At 40.3% G+C, this 21,366-nt stretch overlaps 1 protein-coding gene across 3 annotated transcripts in view; it reads left to right on the top strand.

Annotated features, from left to right (window-relative positions):
- The window catches only part of LOC121435121, a 90,078-nt gene extending 72,899 nt beyond the window's left edge, over window positions 1-17,179 (top strand). For all 3 annotated transcript variants that reach the window (XM_041634213.1, XM_041634214.1, XM_041634215.1), the window contains 8 exons: window positions 2,427-2,488; window positions 4,608-4,641; window positions 6,380-6,434; window positions 7,415-7,447; window positions 8,104-8,247; window positions 14,349-14,586; window positions 14,771-15,002; window positions 15,605-17,179. In XM_041634213.1, the coding sequence (XP_041490147.1) occupies window positions 2,427-2,488; window positions 4,608-4,641; window positions 6,380-6,434; window positions 7,415-7,447; window positions 8,104-8,247; window positions 14,349-14,586; window positions 14,771-14,964 (760 nt within the window). In that variant the 3' untranslated portion in view covers window positions 14,965-15,002; window positions 15,605-17,179. The remainder of the gene's footprint in view (window positions 1-2,426; window positions 2,489-4,607; window positions 4,642-6,379; window positions 6,435-7,414; window positions 7,448-8,103; window positions 8,248-14,348; window positions 14,587-14,770; window positions 15,003-15,604) is intronic.
- Window positions 17,180-21,366: the final 4,187 nt, after the last annotated feature.

The raw sequence follows: 21,366 nt of genomic DNA, 5'->3' as shown, positions 1-21,366 counted from the left end.
AGATCATGGACATGAAGTGTATACTCAACCATCATTTCCCCTGTACCAATTCTGCGTTTTGGAAAATGAGCCTACTGATGATAACCACACTCACTATGTCCATCTGACACTCCTTGCCTTTTCAATTTTTTTCTGAACTCAGCTAGTGAACTAGATCTTCATCGCATTTGTCTTTCTGAGAGCTGACAGGATTTGGGATCTCTCTGCATTATCACACAGTATTACAAGAAGCCAACAAATTATTTTCTTCCTTTGACACCATCTCCACGTGCAGAGGCCCTTTTCTTCTGCGTAGGACCCTTTTATAGATGGTGGAAGATCCCATGCCTTCCTCCTACCACAGTGCTCCATCCATCACTTTTCCATTCCTGTGAGCTGTTTTCTACAGTAATGAAGTCTCTGGATCTCAGTAGATTATCTGGATATAGAGAGCCAAACTGTGGCATGGTTACTCTTTATGTGTCTATAAAAGGGGCTTTGTCTTCCCCATCAGTAGGACATGAACATAGACTAGAGGCCCCTTCTGTCAGTGATCTGCTATCTCAGACACTGATTTGGCAGAAAATTAAAGGTGGTATGTCGAGCTAGTTCTGTGCTCATCTTAATTGATTACTTTCGTAATAGAGGACAATTGTGTTATCATTTGTGGGAACATGTATCATAAAACATTCGATACACATTAGTAAATTGCTTATTACTAATGATTTATTAATAAATCACTCCAAGTTAAAAGGTCCAAAATGCATCACAGTTAATGTCCAAAGTGCAGATTCATAATTTACAGTAGCTACAACTGTTCAAAGACACACCTCTTAAAAACCATGTTCCTTTCTACTAGGAATTCTAAACTGTCTCAAGCTAATAACCTGAAATTATCCACTGAGTTTATATTGCTGTTTGTTCATATTTTTATCTCGTTAAATTAATAGCAATGCTCATTTGGCATAGATTGTGGTTTCAAGATTCACTCATGAATGGACTACTAAGGGGCAGCTTGAGCATATCCTAGGCCATGGTATCTCGTCAGAGTGCAAGCAGAAGCAGGAATCTATTCTATGGTCCACAAAGAACCTTGTGAGAGATAGCATCACGTGCATTGAGAGCCCACAAAGTAACCTGAGAGAGAGGGGTTCTGTGATGCTCTAGGAGCAGATGATGACATGACAAGTGGAATCGGGGTACTAATTACATTGAGCACAAGAGTGACTATCAGTTACTACAGCATTAAAAAATGTGCTGGAGAAAAACTAGTGTCTTTTTTTTTTAAAATTTTTTTGAGAAAAAAAAAGTTTCTGCCTCCTCCCAGCCTCCCATTTCCCTCCCCCTCCTCCCACTCCTCTCCTCCTCCCCCCACTCTTCTCCCCCTCCCTCTCCAGTCCAAAGAGCAGTCAGGGTTCCCTGCCCTGTGGGAAGTCCAAGGTCCTCCCCCCCCTCTGTCCAGGTCTAGGAAGGTCAACATCCAAACTGGCTAGGCTCCCACAAAGCCAGAACATGAAGTAGGATCAAAACCCCATGCCATTGTCCTTGGCTTCTCATCAGCCCTCATTGTTCGCCATGTTCAGAGAGTCCGGTTTTATCCCATGCTTTTTCAGTCACAGTCCAGCTGGCCTTGGTGAGCTCTTAATAGATCAGCCCCTGTCTCAGTGGGTGGGTGCACCCCTCGTGGTCCTGACTTCCTTGCTCATGTTCTCCCTTCTTCTGCTCCTCATTGGGACCTTGGGAGCTCAGTCCGGTGCTCCAGTGTGGATCTCTGTCTCTATTTCCATCCATCACCAGATGAAGGTTCTATGGTGATATGCAAGACATTCATCAGTATGGCTATAGGATAGGGTCATTTCAGATTCTCTATCCTCAGCTGCCCAAGGAACTAACTGGGGACATCGCCTTGGGCACCTGGGAGCCACTCTAGATTCAAGTCTCTTGCCAGTTCTAAGGTGGCTCCCTTAACTAAGATATGTGCTTCCCTGCTCCCCTATCCAGCCTTCCGTTATCCCAATCATCCCGTTTCCCCAAGTTTTCCCAATCCTCCCCTTCTCACTGTTCTCTCCCCATCTCCCCTTATCCCCATTCCACTCCACCCCCAAAACTAGTGTCTTTGGTGTTCTCTCTCTCTCTTTATCTCTCTCTCTGTCTCTCTGTCTCTCTTTCTCTCTCTATCTCTCTATCTATCTCTGTCTCTCTCCCTCTCTCTCCCTTGTGTGTTTCTATGCTTTTGGTGGACTAATTTCTGTGGACTAAATTCTTTCCTTTCTTTCACATGGGAAAAGCTTTAAAAAGTGTCACCAAACCTAATCAACTGAAGGACAAGTTTTTGCTTGACTGTAAATCTCTAATGTATGTTAGGAAATCAAACAACAAATAATCAAAGCATTCGGTAAATGTTCTTGTATGAATATTAAAATATTACTTTTTAAAATATGCCACAGCGGCGTACGACCATCTGGAGAGCTGAAATCAATACTTAAGAAGTCTCTTCAGATCAGTGGAGGTAAGAGTAATCATGAATACTTGCTGCTACTTCTCTAGTTTCAATAGCAACTTAATTCATTCAAAAAAGGAACAAAGTAAATAAGATATAAACGCAATTTCATTTTTTAAAATTTGCCTCCTAATGTTCTTCACATTCAAAATTACTTAAGAAATGATTTTCTGAGAAATTTCAGTATCAAACTATATTATCTGAACCATGTTTGTTTATTTAACATGAGCCTCTGATGCACACAGTATCTTTGTATAAATATAAGGACCTCTAACTAGTCCACAGTATGTGTCCTCTAGAGTTATGTGACAGCAATTTTGAATTTTTCTTTCATTTTTATAATAAATATATTTATGCTGCATATATTAGTGTCAATAAAAGGTGATCATGTAAAAAACAGAAATACAGTATTCAATTACTTTCATTAAGGATTTTGAGAACTAAATTAACTACATTTTTATGGGTTTTGTTCCTTTCTGTAATTTCTCTACTTAGACATATTAGGAAATTCACATATGGTTTTATGTTTATCTTTAATTATCTGCTATTTAATCTGACTATGTCTTGGCATAAGAAATAATAGGCTTGGTCAACTTTTTAAAATATGGACTTTGAGTCCTGTAGGCAGTGCTGCGGATTGAACATTGCCATTCTAAGCACTCTAGACTAGCGCTCGCCCTAATGGCTATACCGCCAGCACCTTTTTCTTTGGTTTTATTAGTGTAAGATATGGTGATACTTGGTTTATATGCTGATAGACATAATTTCCAGAACAATTTGCCACAGTAGGAGGAAGGCTGAGAAAAGAGTATCATTCTGCAGGGGACAGCACTGACTGGTCCACTGAGTCTGGATAAGATTCTAAGAGTGGGAGGAACACTACAGAATTTGGGCTCTCAGCCGTCACCACAGTGTCTTTCACACCTACCTTGCCTATTGAGAGCACAGCATCAAGTGAATAGGAGTCCGTGGAGTGTAGAGGAATCTGAAAGACTTTATTGAAAAGAGTCAGCATTATTGTAATGTGGGTGACTGTTGTTTACATTATTTCCACACTAAATTTCCTTTGTGGTGACGATGGTTGATGGAGGTCTCCCACATGCCAAGCCTCACTGGCAGTTCATTTGTTGTGGGACTAATGCTCTGCCTGAGCCATAGGCAATGCCAAGGAGGTTATACTGCAGTTCCCATACTGTGAATGAAATAAGCAAATATTTGCTTTATTCCTTTGTAGAGGGCGGGCTGTTAGCATGCAGTAAAAGCTGCTCACTGAAGCTGTGTATGTGTAGACACAAACGTTTCCTGTGAGGTACTACTCCCATGGAATTGCTGCTTGGTCCCCACGTTTCTTCCATCCTTCTCACCCTAGAAATACAGTTCAGGGTGCATAGCTACTGCAGGGGGCTTTCCCATAGCTCTTACCATGGGAGGTGATAGCAGCTAGTGCTGAGCTTCTTTGCACTGCCCATTAGCAAGGGACCAGAAGCTGGAACTGAGGGGCTTCTGCAGCCTCCTCAGAAGCACTTGAGGAGAGTACACACAATGCCCTCTCTCTCTGTGTAGCTTTGCCACCCTGGCATCTGGAAATTCTTTGCCCTTGGTCTACCTGTGTGTCTTAAGTTTTGCTATGCTGCAAGGAGCAGTCCTCGTAGACTTAGCTTCCTTGTGTCTGGAATTTTCATCTTCAACGAAATAAATTCAACTTAATCTTCAGAGAGGCTCTTTTCACTTCCATGCAAGATGAGTATGCTCACTTGCAATTCTCCTAACACCACTAGTCCAGAGACAAATCCAGCAGCAGCAACACTGTGCTACTACTGTAACACTTCAGCTTGTGATATTGATTCTGGTTAAGATGTCAGTTTCTCTGTTTGATAATGCTCATGATCATAGGTGTTTTGTACACCAATTTATTGTTAGTATTGACTTTTGGTAAAATTGTTTCTGTATTTTAAACATACAAAGAAATGTAAATTGAGTTATCCTTGTATTTATTGTCTATATATCAGTATCCACCTTAAAGGCTACACATATTCAAAGTATATGTAGTAACGAAGCATTGGCCTTGGCATTCAATGCTCTTTTTTCTACAGTTGCTTATAACATATTTTGCCTTTCTACTCTGTAGATAATGGAAGAAATCAAGACCAGATCTCACTCGGGTAAGAATGTCTAGCTTTTAAATACAATGAGTATGTAGAGAATATAAAGTTTAGAAGCTGGCACCATGTTTTCCTCTGTGTAAGACAATTTTAGCTTCTTGATTATTTGCTAATGAAAGCTGAATTATGCCTTAGATACAGCGTGCAATGCTGTTAGGACTCCCTGTCTGTGGTGGTGATTCAGCAGATAAAGTGCTGGCTGTGTAAATGGGAGAATGGGAGATGGATGCTTAGGGTCCACATGAGGCCTGTTGGTCTTGTGCACTTCTAAAATCCTGGCAAGCTTTGGTGAGACTGCAGGTGGAGACAGAGCATCCCCTCACATTTTCTGGATGGCTTGCCTGGATTGCTAACCTGGGGCTTGCATTCATGAATGAGATTCACCCATATAACTGAGGGTGAGGGTCAACACCCAAGTCTGTACTCCAATCACCACACCTACACACTGGCACGTATGTATGTGAAATCACACATACTTACATAACATGCCATGTACATATATGTAAAAATATTAGTTTTCAGGCTATTAATCCTGTTTACTAGTATGTTTGGGGCAAGTTGTCTGCTGGGAAGAGTGTGGGCAAAACTCTCCCAGACTTTGCTGAGAAAATCACCTCAGAATGGCCTTATAGACATGCTTCTGTTCAGCAGGTTTATTTCCGTCTTAATGAGTTCCACCTCTGTGGTGAATCCCAAGGAAGTTAGAAAAAGAAAGTGTTTGTTCCAGAGTTTGCCAATCAGAAACCCTGAAATTTGGAACTTTTAGCTGTAGTTCAGATGAAGCAAAGCTGAGGGGACAATGTTGCTCTCCAGTGTCCTATAAAATGACTCAGAAATACCATGAGTATAAAGAGTTCCAACATATGCATGTGGACATACTATCAAAACATTGCTTCAAGGCCCCAAAATATGGTGACTCTTGAGACTGATGGCAACTTAATGCTTAGACATAGAGTACATTTCATGTTTTTCCACAGCAACTCCTTGGGAGAGAGTGCTATGACATGAAATGCCTAATTTTTTTTAACAAAAAAATAGGCTATGGTGTTTTAGGTTTAGGGGAACAAATGAAATAGGAGCATTAAGTGCGCAAAACAATCAGTTACTGCAAGCATCATAACAAGTATGTGCAAAACTCGCCATTTCCCCTTCTTATGTGATTGGATGTGTGTGTGTGTGTGTGTGTGTGTGTGTGTGTGTTGCATGTGTGCATGTGCCTGTGCCTGTTGCATGCTTTGCATATTTCTCTGTGCAGACATGAAGGAAAGAGGAGGATATTGGTGTCTTGCATCATTCACTAACTTATCCACTTGACATAAGATCTCTGACTGACCCTGGAGCTGGTCTGGCAGCCAACAAGCCCAAATGGTAGCCTCTCTTCCACCCACAGTACTGGGTTACATCTGCATGTGTCCATGCCCAGTTTTTTATGTGGATGCTGAGGATTCAAACTCAGGTTGATCTGTGTTGGCAGCAAACATTCTTATTGACTGAGCCATCTCCCAAACCACTGGCTTTTTTAAATTTTCATTTTTAAATAGAACTATGAGTGAGTCTTTAGTGAATGTTACATAGATTGAGACAAGTTGAAACTGCCAAAGCAAAAACTTTTTAAAACGGGGGTCAACATTGAATTACATAAATGCAAAAATGTCACTTAGTGCACAGATAACAAATCTCTTAAGAGAGATGCTCTAAGGACCAAACTCACCCCTCACTGCATGTTTTTATTCTAAAGGCTCTCTGAAAACCCTCATGTTACAACAGAGGACAAGGCCACCAACACTACTAAGGTAAAATTCTCCTTTGTGAAATTTGTTTCCTTATGAATTTTGTTAAAATGCAGCTGTAGTCTACCTATTACAGTTTTATATGGAAATTTGGTCAGAGAAAAGTGTTTGGTATCAGTGAACCATCCTTTCTATAAATTCCAGTGAGCAGTAAGTTCTTGCAGATAGCGGTGGCCCAATAAGAGAATGAACTGGAAACACAGGGAGTGGAAGATTGAGTGCAGTTCTCATATATTAGAAGGTGTGTAGTAATATGAGCGGCAGGGCTGCATCCCCTGCACCCTAGCCACCTGGCTAGCTTATGCCCCGAAATAATAACACACAATTGTATTCTTTTAAACACTGCTTGACCCATTATATCTAGCCTCTTCTCGGCTAACTCTCGCACCTGGACTAGCCCATTTCTTATAATCTGTGTAGCCCACGAGGTGGGTTACCAGGGAGATTCTAGCCTATGTCCATCCTGGGTCGGAGCTTCATCGCATGCAACTGGCCGGGCGAGAGGAGCATGGCTCCTTCCTCTTCCTCCCAGCATTCTGTTCTGTTTACTCCTCCCACCTATGTTTTAACCTATCAGGGCCAAGCAGTTTCTTTATTGCTTAACCAATGAAATCAACAAATTGATATATGACACTCCCACATCAATGGTGCCTGGTGCTTGATCAAGGATGGTTTGCAGAAATAGATACACATTAGACTGATTATAAAAACAACTCTGGTAATTGAATCTGAATACATTTTAAAGGGTCCAGTTATTGTAGTGGTCCAGGCATCACCCAAATGCCTTTTCTCTCAGCATAATGGCAGGTAGGTTTTCTCTTCCTTTGGATATTCCTATTTCAGGATCACAGATAAGAGCATCTCCTCTTTTTGTCTCTTTTCTTCTGTATTTACATTAGCAAGAAATTTAGCTATTTGTAATCTGTTCAACCGAGTTTTCATTATGAAGAGATTACAGTGTGTTTTCTATTTGATTCCACTAGGAGGATATTGACAACTCTTCCTCCAGGTACACAGTAAGTATTTTTCCCCAATTAACCAGCAGTTGTAGATGTGAAGATTCAATTACCATATAGTAGCACTTTGGTTTCTGGATATTTGCTCTGTATTTGACAATAATATACACTCTGATTCTTTGTATCATGTTAACCTATTTAAAATATTTTAGTGTTATGCTTAGCATTTATGTGTTCATAGTAAAATGACCTCATCACTGTGAGCTGCTGGAGGTTAGGAATCCTGTTTGTAACCTGGAGCCTTAGAGTAAGGGTTGTGTGACTCAGAAGTTGAATATTAATGACTTTTGAATGAGACTCAGCAGAAAAATGGGTTTCTATAAAGCAGTTTCACAGATCCTATGATATGGAGGACACTAGTGAGAGTTTATTTATAAGTGAAAAATAATATGAATTTTGCCTCCCAAACATAGAAGAGAAACACTGATGAAAGGGGGGCTATTAAAATTAATAATCATCTCATATAACATTCAGAAATTTTAAAATATAGTGAGTTCAGTTTAGTCTGAATCACAGGGAAAGGCCAAATTTCTTAGTTCATGATTTTCTCAATCTAGCTAGTAAGGAATAAAGTAGCTTTGATATTGTGCACCCCAAATCAAGAGTTCATTTCCTAATCAAACTAGGAAAATTGATCCTCTGTCTTTTCATTGCAGATCATACAGAAACAAATTTTGTATTCCAAGAAGATCGCTGCAATGAAGAAGCGGGACCAAGAAGGTCTTAGCAAATCAGTAATGGACCTAAATAGTCTGGGAGAGGCACTGCCTGAATTCTCTAGAAAGAAATCATGCTTGATGGTAATTCCTATTAATTTAATAAGTAACATATTTGCATGTGAGAAGAATGTTGACTTTATGTTTCTATGTCTGTATAGTTGCAAATCATGTCAGAGAAGACAAAGCCTTGAACATATCTTTCACCTCCATCATACTCTCATTCCTATGAATACCCAGCTAGCCTGTCCCCTTCTAAGACAGTAGTTCTCAATATTCCTTATACTGTGAACATTTAACACATTTTCTCATGTGGTGATCCTAACAGTAAAATGATTTTTGCTGCTCCTTCATAACTGTAATTTTGCTAATGTGATGAATCATAATGTCGATATCTATGTTTCCAGAAGGCCTTAGATGATCTCTGTAAAAAGGTCCTATAATCCCCAAATGGGTTCACAGGTTGAGAATCCCTGTTCTAAGGTTTAAGTGATAGCAAATTAGACTATGGAAACAAAAATCAGAAAGTGAGTAACTTTTATCACAGTTGTGGAGGATTCATGAAATATAGAGAATAAAAAATAAAGACTCCTGGAGTCATAACTGTCAACATGAGTGCACATAACATACATACAATGTTTTAAACTGATTTATTTTATGTGTATAAATATTTTGCATGCATTCTCTCCATTCACCTTGTGTGTGTGCTGCCCACAGACACCCAAGACAGCATTCGATCTCCTGGAATTGGTGTTCCAGATGGTTGTCAGCATATGTGTGGGTGCTGGAATCTAGTCCAGGTCTCTGCAAGAGGAACAAGTGTCATAAACTACCTAGCCATCTTTCCAGTCCCCAGAATGAATACGTTTGATACACAAATAGAGTAGATGATCAGTGGAAATGAGTAGTCAGTCTCAGGATGTTTGCTAACTTCCTAGCCCTAGGCCACTTTGACACATTGAAGTCCAGAGAACACAGAGGCAGCACAAAGAGCAATAGGAGGCTGGGCATGTTGGTGCAGACCTTTAATCCCTGTAATCACGAAGCAGAGGCTGGCTGTTCTCTGTCAGTCCAAGGACACCCTGGTCTCTATTTATTTGAAGGATGGGGGAGGCAAGGAACAAGTGCACCAAGCAGAAGTGTGGAGGTCAAAGGATAATGTATATAGGGGTAAGTTTTCTCATTTTAGGCTCAGGTATCATTTTCAAGTTATCAGTCATGCTGGCAAGTGCCTTCATCCATTTAGCCATCACACTGGCTCTCTGATTTACACTTGGACTGAAATTTTGTAGCACTCACACACACCACCACCACCACCAGCACCACCACCACCAAACAAGAGAAAAAGAGTGACACAGAGAGAAGGGATATCATGTGTTTGAATACACTGTTACCTTTTAGGAGATTGGTTAACCTTTGGGATGGGATATGGTCTGGTTAGCAGAAGGCTGTCTGTGGTGCGTCTTAATGGTTATCACTACTTCTGGAATCAGTTCAGATTTGTCTTCTTCCCTGTCTACCAGCATGTGAGAAGCAATAGACCATTGCCACAGACAAAGCTTCCCTGTTTGCTTTCCCTACTTCAACTGCTGCAGGGAAAGTCAGTCAGTTAGAGCAGGGAAGGCAAACTAGTTCCCTGTAGCCCTGAGCCTTCCTCCCTTGATTAAATAATCTCTGTCAGATATTTTGTCACAGCAACTATAAAAGTAATAGCCTTTTTTGTTTTTTATTTATTTATTTTACTTTTTCTTTTATTCTTTAAGAGATCTTTTTTTTTATTTTACATACCAATTCCAGTTCCCTCCCCCTCCCTTCCGCCTGCTCTCCCAACTGCCCACCGCCCCACTCCCCACTCCCCCACTCCCCATTCATTCCTCATAGAGGATGAGGTCTCCCACGGGGAGTCAACAAAGTCTGTCATATCCCTTGAGGCAGGACTAAGGCCATCCTCCCTGTATCTAGGCTGAGCAAAGTATCCCTCCATTGGGAATGGATTCCAAACAGCCAGTTCACACACTAGGGGTAAATAAATCCTGGACCCACTGCCAGTGGACTAACAAAACTGACCAAACCATATGACTGTCACCCATATTCAGAGGGCCTAGCTTGGTCCTGTGCCAGTTCCCTAGTTGTCAGTCAGGAGCCAGTGAGCTCCCACAACCTTGGGTCAGCTGTTTCTGCAGGGTTTTTTTCTATAATCAACCTCATATTTGATCACAAGCAAATCTCAACAGATAAAGAAAGTGGAAATGACCCCGTGTCTTATTGGATCACCTATGGGATAAAGTTAGAATTCAGCAACACTAATGGCAAAACTCCCACATACTGATGGAAACTGAACAGTTTTCAACAGAATTACCCCTGGATCAAGGAAAAATAAAGGAAGTCTTCCTAGAATTTAATGGAAATGAATGCATGACATACCCAATTCTTTGGGATACTTTGAAAGCAGTACTAACAGGAAAGTTCACAGCACTCAGTGCCTACATAAAGAACCTGGAGAAATCTCACACTAGCATCTTAACAGCACACCTGAAAGCTCTAGAACAAAAAGGAGTCTCACCCAGGAGGAGTAGATACCAGGAAATTATCAATTTGAGGACTAAAATCAATAAAATAGAAACAAAGTAAATGAAACAAAGAGTCAATGGGACAAAGAGATGGGTTTTTGAGAAAATCAGCAAGATAGACAAACCCTTATTCAAACTAATCAAAAGAAAGAGAGACAAAATCCAAATTAACAAAATCAGAAATGAAAAGGGGGACATAACATCAGACACTGAGGAAATCCAGAGAATTATCAGGTCATATTTCAAAAATATGTATTCGAAAAAAGTGGAAAATGTAAAGGAAATGGACAATTTTCTTTTGTGTTTTAAACCTTCAGAAGGTATAAAGCAAGCAGCAGAGCTCGCTCTGTTTGTATCCCCTACTTAACCAATTGCCAGTTTCCATTACAAATGGCTAACAACTAGCTAGTTACCTTGAACCATCTAAATTCAGCATTAGGAGAGACAGGGGCAGACTTGACATAATTATTACACTTAATTAATAAAACCATTAGTAACTGTAATTTTAACATTGTCAGAACCAAACTCAAATGCTCTTTCTTTTAAGCCTAATCCAACTTGGTTTCTAAATTAATATTAGCTATTATGTATGCTCAAAGTGAGTCATTGGTCAAGGGAGGTCTTAGCAGGGAGACAGATCTCAAGTGATTTTAATAAACAGACATTCAGTTGCCAGACATCTTCCAAGATTTCAGTGAAAATCATTAGCATATAAATTGACATGATTAATTTAGACTAATGTCGAAATTTTAGGTTGATACAGAAAGTAAATGGTAATGTGATGAGTGTGGCAACCATGGAGTGTTCCCCTTGGCATGAAGGGACCAACATCTTGGATATGCAAAGGATTAGAATACAAACCACAATATACAAACCACAATATCACTAACAGAAATGAGATCTTAGCATATTCTTGAGTCAAATAAAGTGAAAGGGCAGTTGTTTCTATGCTTCAAAGATGTGACTGAAATAAAAACAGACATCACTTTTACGACATTAGATTTGCATAAAACCATATTAACACACGAGTTTTCCAGAACCCATTGCCTGGTGATTGCAGTGTAACGAGTATGAAATCACCACCTGATCTAGATAATGTTAGTTCCCCATGCTAACAGAATACTAAGCAGAAGTCTTCATGAAGAGCTACAGTCAGACACGCTGATAAATGACACAGGCTTCAAAGGCACAAAGATGATGCTTAGCTTAGGAGAAAGAAAAAGCTCACATCACAATGAGTTTTTCTCCATCTTCATTCTGAACTGATAAAAACCAATCTCTACCTCTATCTCTGTTTTTTCTCCTCTCTCTCTCTCTCTCTCTCTCTCTCTCTCTCTCTCACACACACACACACACACACACACACACACTTCTTTTCATTGAAAAGCTAGAACACACAAAGAGACACACACACATATGCCAGCAGATCAGAGCCCTTACATTGCAATCCTATTGATCTGAGTTCATCCCAGAGAACACAACAAACAAGTGTCTCACATACGTAATCTCAACACCCCTAAATCCTGATTGGAGGCTGAGAGAGTAGAACAGCTCTGAAACCTACACAGCAGCCAGACTGGAACACACAGAGGCACAGAAACATTGAGAGACCCTGTCTCACCCAGTGAAAGCAGAGAGCCGCCTCCTGAAAGTTATCCTCTGCCCTTCACACACACACACACACACACACACACACACACACACACACACACATGCATGCACGTATACACACACGCACTAGCATAGCACAAACAGGCATATTAATTCAAGCACACAAGCAAACACACACTCCAACAGTATTTTTTAGGATGATACAATATTGATTATTCAGATAATAAATGGTGTCTATATATTCATTGGCACTCCTGTTGTGTAACTAACATATAAGGAAAATATTTTCAGGGTCTCTCAGTCATCTTCAGTGTTTCTAATTTCCATGTGACATGTGTCCTGGAAAACTATACTTGTACCATGTGGCCCTTTCATTTCCTTTTTATAACTGGCTTAAGCATATTTAGTTAATGATGAAGCAATGAGTGAAACATATGGCGTGTGAAAATGTATCTAAGGCTCACAAATCTCGAACTTTGATGTGTTCACGCTCATCATTCTCAAGGAAACCAATGAACTGAACATTTTCACATGATGCCCTTGAGCAGTTTGGACACACATGTAGTATGTGTACTTCCTCATCTGTTTTCCTTTACAAACAATGCTTCTCAAGCTATTTTGTTTACCATCTCCACGTTACATTGTTTGATCATGTTGGGTAAGCTCTGGAACGTTTGAATTTTCACAGAAGTAGCACAAATCCTCCTCAAACCTGGTACAGAAAGGTAAACATAGACTGCTAAGTTAGGAGTCTCCCTGAGATGTCATGAATGATTAAGGGCTGGCATCATTATTGGTAATTGGAATAAAAGTTGGGGAGGCTCCCCTTCTGACAAACAGCATCAAATGCATTTTCAAAACTGGCACTTCCTAAATGTATCTGATTAAATAAGGTGGTGTTCTTTGTATCCTATCTAAGAAAACATTATGGAATTGTCTCAACTCTTTTGGCATAATCCACTGCGAAATACCCCTTCATCCCTTCAAATGCATCCTTCAGGCTCTGTCCATGTCATTGGATGATGGTTAGATTATTTTCTATTGCTGTAATAAAACACCATTCCCCAAGCAACATCTAGAAGGAAGGGTTTATTCAGAGTGTGGCACATGGTTCTAATGGGATACATACAATTTTATCACCATCATGATTCAGGCCGGCAGGCATGGTGCTTTAGCAGCAGCTGAGAGTTACATTTAACTCTATACAAGAAACGTAGTGCTCACTAGAAATGGCACCAGTCTTCTGAAACCCAAGACCACACAACTCCTCCAACAAGGCCACACCCCCTATCCTTCCCCCCAAATAGTTCCACTGCCTGGAAACCAACATTCAAATATATGAGCCCATGAGTCTGTTCTCATTCAAGCCATCACAGAGATGCTGGAACAGGCCATCGCATTCATCAGCCGTATATAAAAACAGTCATAGCTAAGGAGTAAGAGTTTGGATGGCATCTCCCAGAACCCTTCCTTCAGCTCCATAGTTTCCATCTGCTGTGGGTAGTGGCACACTTTATTCATTCATTTCAAAAGTCACCCTCACTATTCTGTTATCCCGGGAACCTAATGGGCAATTGTGAAAGCCATGGGGAAAGCAGTAGTGTGGTGCAGAAGAGGGAGGTTCTTTTTGTTTCCAAAGCCCCCGATTGTCACATTCTCTTAATCTGGATGGAATGTAAAATCCTTGTCATAAAGACAGGAGAGGACACATTGTGTCTTTTTTTTCTTATCTTTCCATTATAGAGTGGTAGCAAAGAACAGAAGAAAAGAAGGCATAAAGCTGAGCAGGTCCTCTTTTAAGATTCTCAAACTCTGGGCCTTTGACTAAACCAGAATGGAAGCAAAAGTTTCAGGATACCAGCGATTATAATGATAAAATTAGCCTGAGAAAACAAACATTTGGGGACTCTAAATCAATACCCTGACATTAACAGATAAGCTCTAAAATGAATAAAAATAAGTGAAGTTTTCAATGAAATCTAACATCTCAAAATTTCCTTAAAGGTTGAAACGAAGAAGGGAGGTTTCCTTCCTCCATCCAATATGCATGACATCGTGCCCCAGCCTCCTGCCCATGCCGATGCCACATCAACTTCTCATGTTAGTGAAACAGGTGACAATCGTCAGTCATCTGAGGAAACTACTGTTAACAACACCAGCGTTAGTGAAAGAGGTGACAATCGTCAGTCATCCGAGGAAACTACTGTTAACAACATCAGCATGGATCACACACCTTCTCTAGGTACTTATACTGGGCATGCAAGGGGGAGAACACATGCTGTCCCTGAGCTTGCTCCTGGTAGCTACAGTGGTGACACCATGGACCCTGTGAAACCTTCTGACCCTGTTCTTGATACCTGCATAGAAGATAACACAGTGTCTTAGCTTCACTACTGACCAGGAATCTGCTCTTGTTTGTATCCCAGGTGACGCGTTGGACCCTCAGAATGCTTGTATGCGGGTTCTTGCTTCAAGTCCCACTGAGTGCACCAGCTATGCAGGAAATACTCACTCCAAGTTTTTTTTAATTTGGGCAGCAACCACATCCTTGCTCCTCCTAACATCGCCAGTGTGGTTGCTGCAGTTGGTGACTTTGATGTGGGTATGGAATCTATTTTAGAAATCCTGCACAGTTAAAGTGACAAGGAGCTTAACAAGGTAAGTTAGACCACATTAATGGCTTAAAATAGATAAATATTTCTGTGCGAGAAATCCAATTCTCTTTGGCTCTAATATACATGATGATAAATAAATTTCATACTTTGTATAGGACTCTTTAGATATTATCTAAAACTAGAAAAATGATTTATCTTTTCTAGTCATATTGAAAATGCAGCACATAAAATTAACAAAATCAGTTTAGTCCAACCAAACTGATCAAGTAAAGTTGGTAAGCACACAGCTGCCTCCCATGCTGGAATGAGGAAATGATTTTCACTCTTAATGTGAAACTTGTATTTTCTGAATGGCTAAGCAGGGAAATGTAACTGTTAGATATTAGTTGTTATTTTTCTGTGTCCATACACTGTGACTTATGTGGACAGCATTATTTTGGAAACAAACACCCCAAAAGAAACAACCTCTGAGAATAAAACCAATGAAACAAGACTCCACATTCTTACCATTCTCAAATACAATGATACTCATTGTGACCTGATACTACATAGGATTCTACGGGTGATGCCTCTGTTACTTCTTATCTTGACGATGCTGCCAATGATGTTCTTGATACTACTGATAATTCTTGCTTTTCTTTTTAGTTTCTGCTGAACAACATATGAGGAGCTCCTGTCAACAATGACAATCTGTCAGAAATATTTTTTGAGGTTTTCTTTCATTTTATTGTTTGAAGAATATTTTCAGTTTACTCTGGCATTTTAATGTATGTAATTCAGATCACCCATGTTGCTCATATCTTTCCCATCCCTGTCCTCTGCCTCCATCCCATCCCCTAACTTGTCCTCATCCCATTTTTGTATCATTTATCTTAAGGAGTATGACTTCCAGTAGGATCCCCCACAGCCAACTGCATGTGGACATTATCAGTTGGACTAAGTGAGTTATTAATATAGGGAGGGAGACATAACATCCATCTTTCACCACTTTTGTGGATAAATTACATATAGTGTTTTGTTCCTTGAATTACTGGCCAGGCATTAAAACATTAAATCTTATCTGATTCTACAGACCTTATTATGCTTTCAGAACATGTAAAGCTTGCTAAACTTTCATTCACCTATTTAAACATGTACTGTACATGCATCCCCAGAGAGAGGACACAACTTAAGGGGATACACAATTCAATAGGAATTTGACTTTATCTGGTGGAACATACTGATAAATTCTGAAAGATAAACAAAAATATTTTGCTACTTGGACTTTCTCCCTTAGTCCTTGATCAGAGGCCTCCTAGTTGTGCGGAATTCTAAGAAGATTAAGAAGCTGTAATGGAGAGTTGAAAGGAGCAAAGGGTCAAAAGTATTTCCAAGAGGTCAATAAATTCATTATTCTGCCATCTGATAAAATATTGAAATCAATTTCTGCCTAGAATGAATTTCATGAGATTTCCAGAAAATGAGTAGAGTTGCTCATTTGTAACAAAAGATGACAAATATTAGATGCCGAGTTTGCCACATCTTTATGAATACAAATATAGATATGTATGGGTTCCTTGGCACCCTTCAACATTCAAAAATGAAAAATTCCAGAGAATTGTTGAGGCTAAGAGGCCCAGCTAGGGCTAGAATATAAAAATCAACATGGCACATGTCTGTGGGGGTTTATATATTTATATATGTACAATTAAAATACCTGGTCTTTTAAATGAGCTCAATATTTTCAGAATGCATGATTTTAAAACTGTGCTTTTGAGGAAGCATGTGGAATGTACTGCAGGGGATGAAAGAATACTGAAAAAATATATAAAAAATAAATTATAATTTGTTTCTGGTTCCTTCATATATATATATATGTAATCTAGTTCCTTCTTATTCCACCTCTTTTTTGGTATTCTAAAAAAAAACTATTAACCTGTTGTACATTATTTTGAAAGATTAAAGATATAAGACATCTTTAAAAATGATGTTATTACATTGGCTTTCAAGTGACAATCTGTCAGAAATATTTTATAAAATTTAGAAATTTTCCTCATTTGGACCTTGAGAGCTCAGTCCAGTGCTCCAATGTGGGTCTCTGTCTCTATCTCCATCCATTGCCAGATGAAGGTTCTATGGTGATATGCAAGATATTTATCAGTGTGGCTATAAGATAGGAACAGTTCAAGCGCCCTCTCTTCAACTGCTCAAGGAACAAGCTGGGGACATCTCCTTGGACACCTGGGAACCTCTCTAGATTCCAGTCTCTTGCGAACTCTAAAATGGCTCCCTTAATTAAGATATATACTTCCCTGCTCCCATATCCACTCTTCCTCCATCCCCACCAACCCATTCCCCCAAGCTCTCCCCATCCTTCCCTTCTCACTTCTCTCTCCCCCTCTCCACCTCACCCAACCGCCAAGCTCCCAATTTTTGCCTGGCTATCTTGTCTACTTCCAATATCCAGGAGGATAACTATATGTTTTTCTTTGGGTTCACCTTCCTATTTAGCTTCTCTAGGATCACGAAGTATAGGTTCAATGTCCTTTATTTATGGCTAGAATCCACTAATGAGTGAGTACATACCATATTCATCTTTTTGGGTCTGGGTTACCTCACTTAGGATAGTGTGTTCTATTTCCATCCATTTGCATGCAAAATTCAAGATGTCATTGTTTTTTACCGCTGAGGAGAGAGAACATAAACAAGGAAGTCAGGACCCCGAGGGGTGCACCCCCTCACTGTGACGGTGGGCTGATCTAATGGGAACTCACCAAGTCCAGCTGGACTAGGACTGATGGAGCATGTGATCAAACCAGACTCTCTGGTCTTGGAGGGCTGACTGAGAAGCCAAGGACAATGGCACTGGGTTTTGATTCTAGTGTATGTACTGGCTTTGTGGGAACCTAAGTCTGTTTGGATGCTCACCTTCCTAGACCTGGATGGAGGAGGGAGGACCTTGGACTTCCCACAGGGCAGGGAACCCTGACTGCTCTTTGGACTGGAGATGGAGGAGGAGGGGGAATGAGGGGAGGGGGAAGAAAATGGGAGGAGGTGAAAATTTTTAATAATAATAATAAATAAAATCTGTACTTACTCTCAGAAAAAATTTAGAAATTATGTTAAATATTGTTCTGAAAATTGATACAGTATATATTGAATATTGTATATAAGTTTTTAGTAGCTTTTCATTAAAATGTACTATGAAAATATTTTAAACTGTTTCTCTGTATTGTACAAGCTGATGGCATGACCTCTTGGTGTCATGTTTAAGGAGAAAGCTTCTATTATAGCTATCAGAGATAGAACAGACAGTGGCATATCAAATCGCCCAGAGCAGAAATAGATGTTGGCTGAACATAGTCAACTGCACCTGCCTATGATAGAAGCAGAAGCAGAGCAGAGAGGCAGATGGAGAGAGACAGAAGAGGAGACACAGAGAGAGGGAGAGGAACATAGAGACAGGGGGAGACAGAGAGATAGGTTTAGAAAGAGAATGAGAAGCTGGGAGAGGGATGCTTCTGAACTAGAGGGAGTTTAGGGTAGGGAGCAGGGTCGAAGACCTAGAACATGAGCATGGACTCTGACATGTCCAGTGGGTACTGGTGCTACTGAAGGACCTGGAGGCTAGTCTGTACCTTGTTATAGTAATAGATAATGACCACAGAGAGTCAACTTTTCCTACTGCCAGTGAGAAGAGAAATGACCCCTTTGAGAAGAGGAAGTAGCTTCACAAGTTTTTAAGGAATGTTGGATTTACCTACCCTCCAGAAATCCTCCAAAAGTCCAGGCTGAGCCCATTTCTTGGTATCTGGACCTGCAATTGCAGTTTTGGAAACTGGAGTTCAATGAATTTTAGTGGATTTTCCAAGGCACAAACCAGTCATGTTGAGGTTTCCATTCTCACGCTGCTCTCACATGAGTAAAAACACCACCTGAACTACTCTATTGGCCTTAACATCCATAGATTTTAAACTGTGGCTGCTTACCTTCATTCCCTCTTTACTTTTTATGACATTCCATCACCAGCACATGTTAAGTGAGCAAAGTCCCTCACTGAGGGTGGGGCCTTATGAGCCCCTCCTGTGTATGATTATCATTGTGTCCTGGACACCATTTCACAGGAACAATCTTCAACCTCTGCCTCTCTCTTCCAAAGTGATCCCTGAGTCTTGCAGTGTGTTGTGGTTCAGGTGTCCTGCTGAGGTCTGAGAACTGCACAGTTATGTATTCTCTAAACTTTGGCCAGGTGTGAGTCTGTGCAGTCAGCAGAGTCCACTTCCTAAAGAAGCCTCTCTCATTAGGGATCACAGTTGCTCAAATGTATAGGTGTCAGGGAGAGTACATAGAAGGCAGCTTGATGCCATGTAATTTTAACAAAACAACAACAGAGGGCCTATTGTGTGGATTCACCACATCAGTGATTAACTCAGAGTCACCAATACTGCATCAGCATGGCAGTAAGGAAATAAAAGCACTTCCACTGGGAGTCATTTCCAGGTTTGAATTTTCTCCATGTTTCCTGTCTTCCCTCCAAATCTGCACCTTTCTGAAGAAGTCTGCCTTTCCTTTTGTCTGGTTTTGTGTGTGTGTGTGTATGTGTGTCTGATTCTGTGTCTGTCCCTATGTCTGTCTGTCCCTACATGTGTCCCTATGTGTGAATTTGTGTGTCTTCCCTTTTCTTGCTCTCTTTTATTGAATTTCCCCATAAGAATCACATGGGGAAGGAGTGGGATCCTTTACAGAAATCATTCATGGAGTCTTACAAGGGATTAAGGTAATGAGCACAACTGAACACAACTCATCCAGACAGGAAAAAAATTACAAATACCATGATTGCCCAGTAATGCTGGCTGTGCCCAACTGTTTTGGTGGATACTCATTTAGAAGTGTTTTCAACCTCTATGTTTGCTCTTTTATACAAATGATATACTTGAATTGTTCTGGATCAGGGGCACAGAAGAAGACATAATTTAACATTACAATTAAGTATTAGTTTAATTTGTAAAAGGTGGCTATTATGAAGACCAAGGAAAGTGTTGGTAATTGTTACATTTTTCTCTTAAAAGTTGGCTAAACAATTTGAGTACACAGTAGGAGAGCAGCCTTATGTCTTAAGTGACCTCAATGTGTGTTATGAACTCTGGCTGTGATGTCAAGCAAATGCTCCAGTCTCTAGAATAAGACATATTTCCATATTACATCACCATGGCCTCAGTCATTGGGCTCTTAACCAAGTTTACAGAACCAGCCAAGAGTTCCCCACTATGTGGTAGATCTAAAATCAAATCACAAGTTTAATTGTTCCTATAAGAGTCAACACACAGAGAATATCTTGCCAGGCAAGTTGTCACACGCAGGGTCTACAGATGGGTAGAATCATTGTCAACTTCTCTCATCCAGTAGCTTGCATAGAAGTTCTAGTACTGTGAAAGCTAGCCAGCATGGACACAACATGGCTTCTAAATGTCCTATATCCAAGGGTGTAGTGTGTTCAGAAGAGTCCTACAATCTAATTCTCATGTGTAAATGCAGACATTGGCAAGAGCTGGTAATGTTTGACAGAAGCCCCCCTTACTTCACAGCTCAGAGGGAACTATGCCATAGTATTGGGGTCTTTGTTTAGTCAACTTAATCTTCTTGAAGGAACGTTATCCATGCATGCAGGGCTCCTTCATTCAGATGTTTTACTTAGGCTTCCAAGGATGCAACTTCATTCATTAGGCTTGGTGGCAAACCACGGTCCATGTATGGAGGTCAGGGGATCATTTTCTGGGTCATTTTCTTACCTTTTTCTATGTGGTTTCCCAACATCAAACTTAACATTATATGGTTGGCATCAAGAACCTTAACATGCTAAATGTAAACAACTTAAAATGTAATATTTGTCCAAAAGGATTTTTTCCTCCATGCATACTTTTGGTTACCCCTTTCCCCAACACCACACTTCTTCCATCCCTGGTTAAACCTTTCCACTTGGAAGATTCCCTCACCCTATCCACAGTGCATTTCTTCTGCCATCCCACTTCCCTCCAGGCCTGTTCTCCTCTAAGGATCCATTTCATGCTTTCTGGGTTTAACAGGTATTCTAAATTAAAACCATTAATCTGAGAATTCAAAGCTTGGAACCACATGTAAAACGGAAGGGACACAGAAACATTCAGTCCATACAAAGAACCAGGGACATCATTGGCAGTGTGGCAGATCCCTAATTACCAAGGCATCTGGAGCAAGCTTAAATTCAAGGGCATTTGAACCACACCCTCATCTCATTTGACCTAGGATAATCCTAACCACAAAGGATCTAGGACCACAGCATGGCATGAAGCAAGCCAAGGATCCATTTTAATGACCAAGCAACATGGCCATGCCTTAATACAAAGAATGTATAGGGTGCTCCAGAGCTTATCCTGACATCAGATGATACT

This window comes from Microtus oregoni, unplaced genomic scaffold (assembly GCF_018167655.1).
Source record: "Microtus oregoni isolate MIOR12 unplaced genomic scaffold, Mior012 000045F_ref0000178, whole genome shotgun sequence".
Lineage (NCBI taxonomy): Eukaryota > Metazoa > Chordata > Mammalia > Rodentia > Cricetidae > Microtus > Microtus oregoni.
This window is presented reverse-complemented; position numbering and strand designations above follow the sequence as displayed.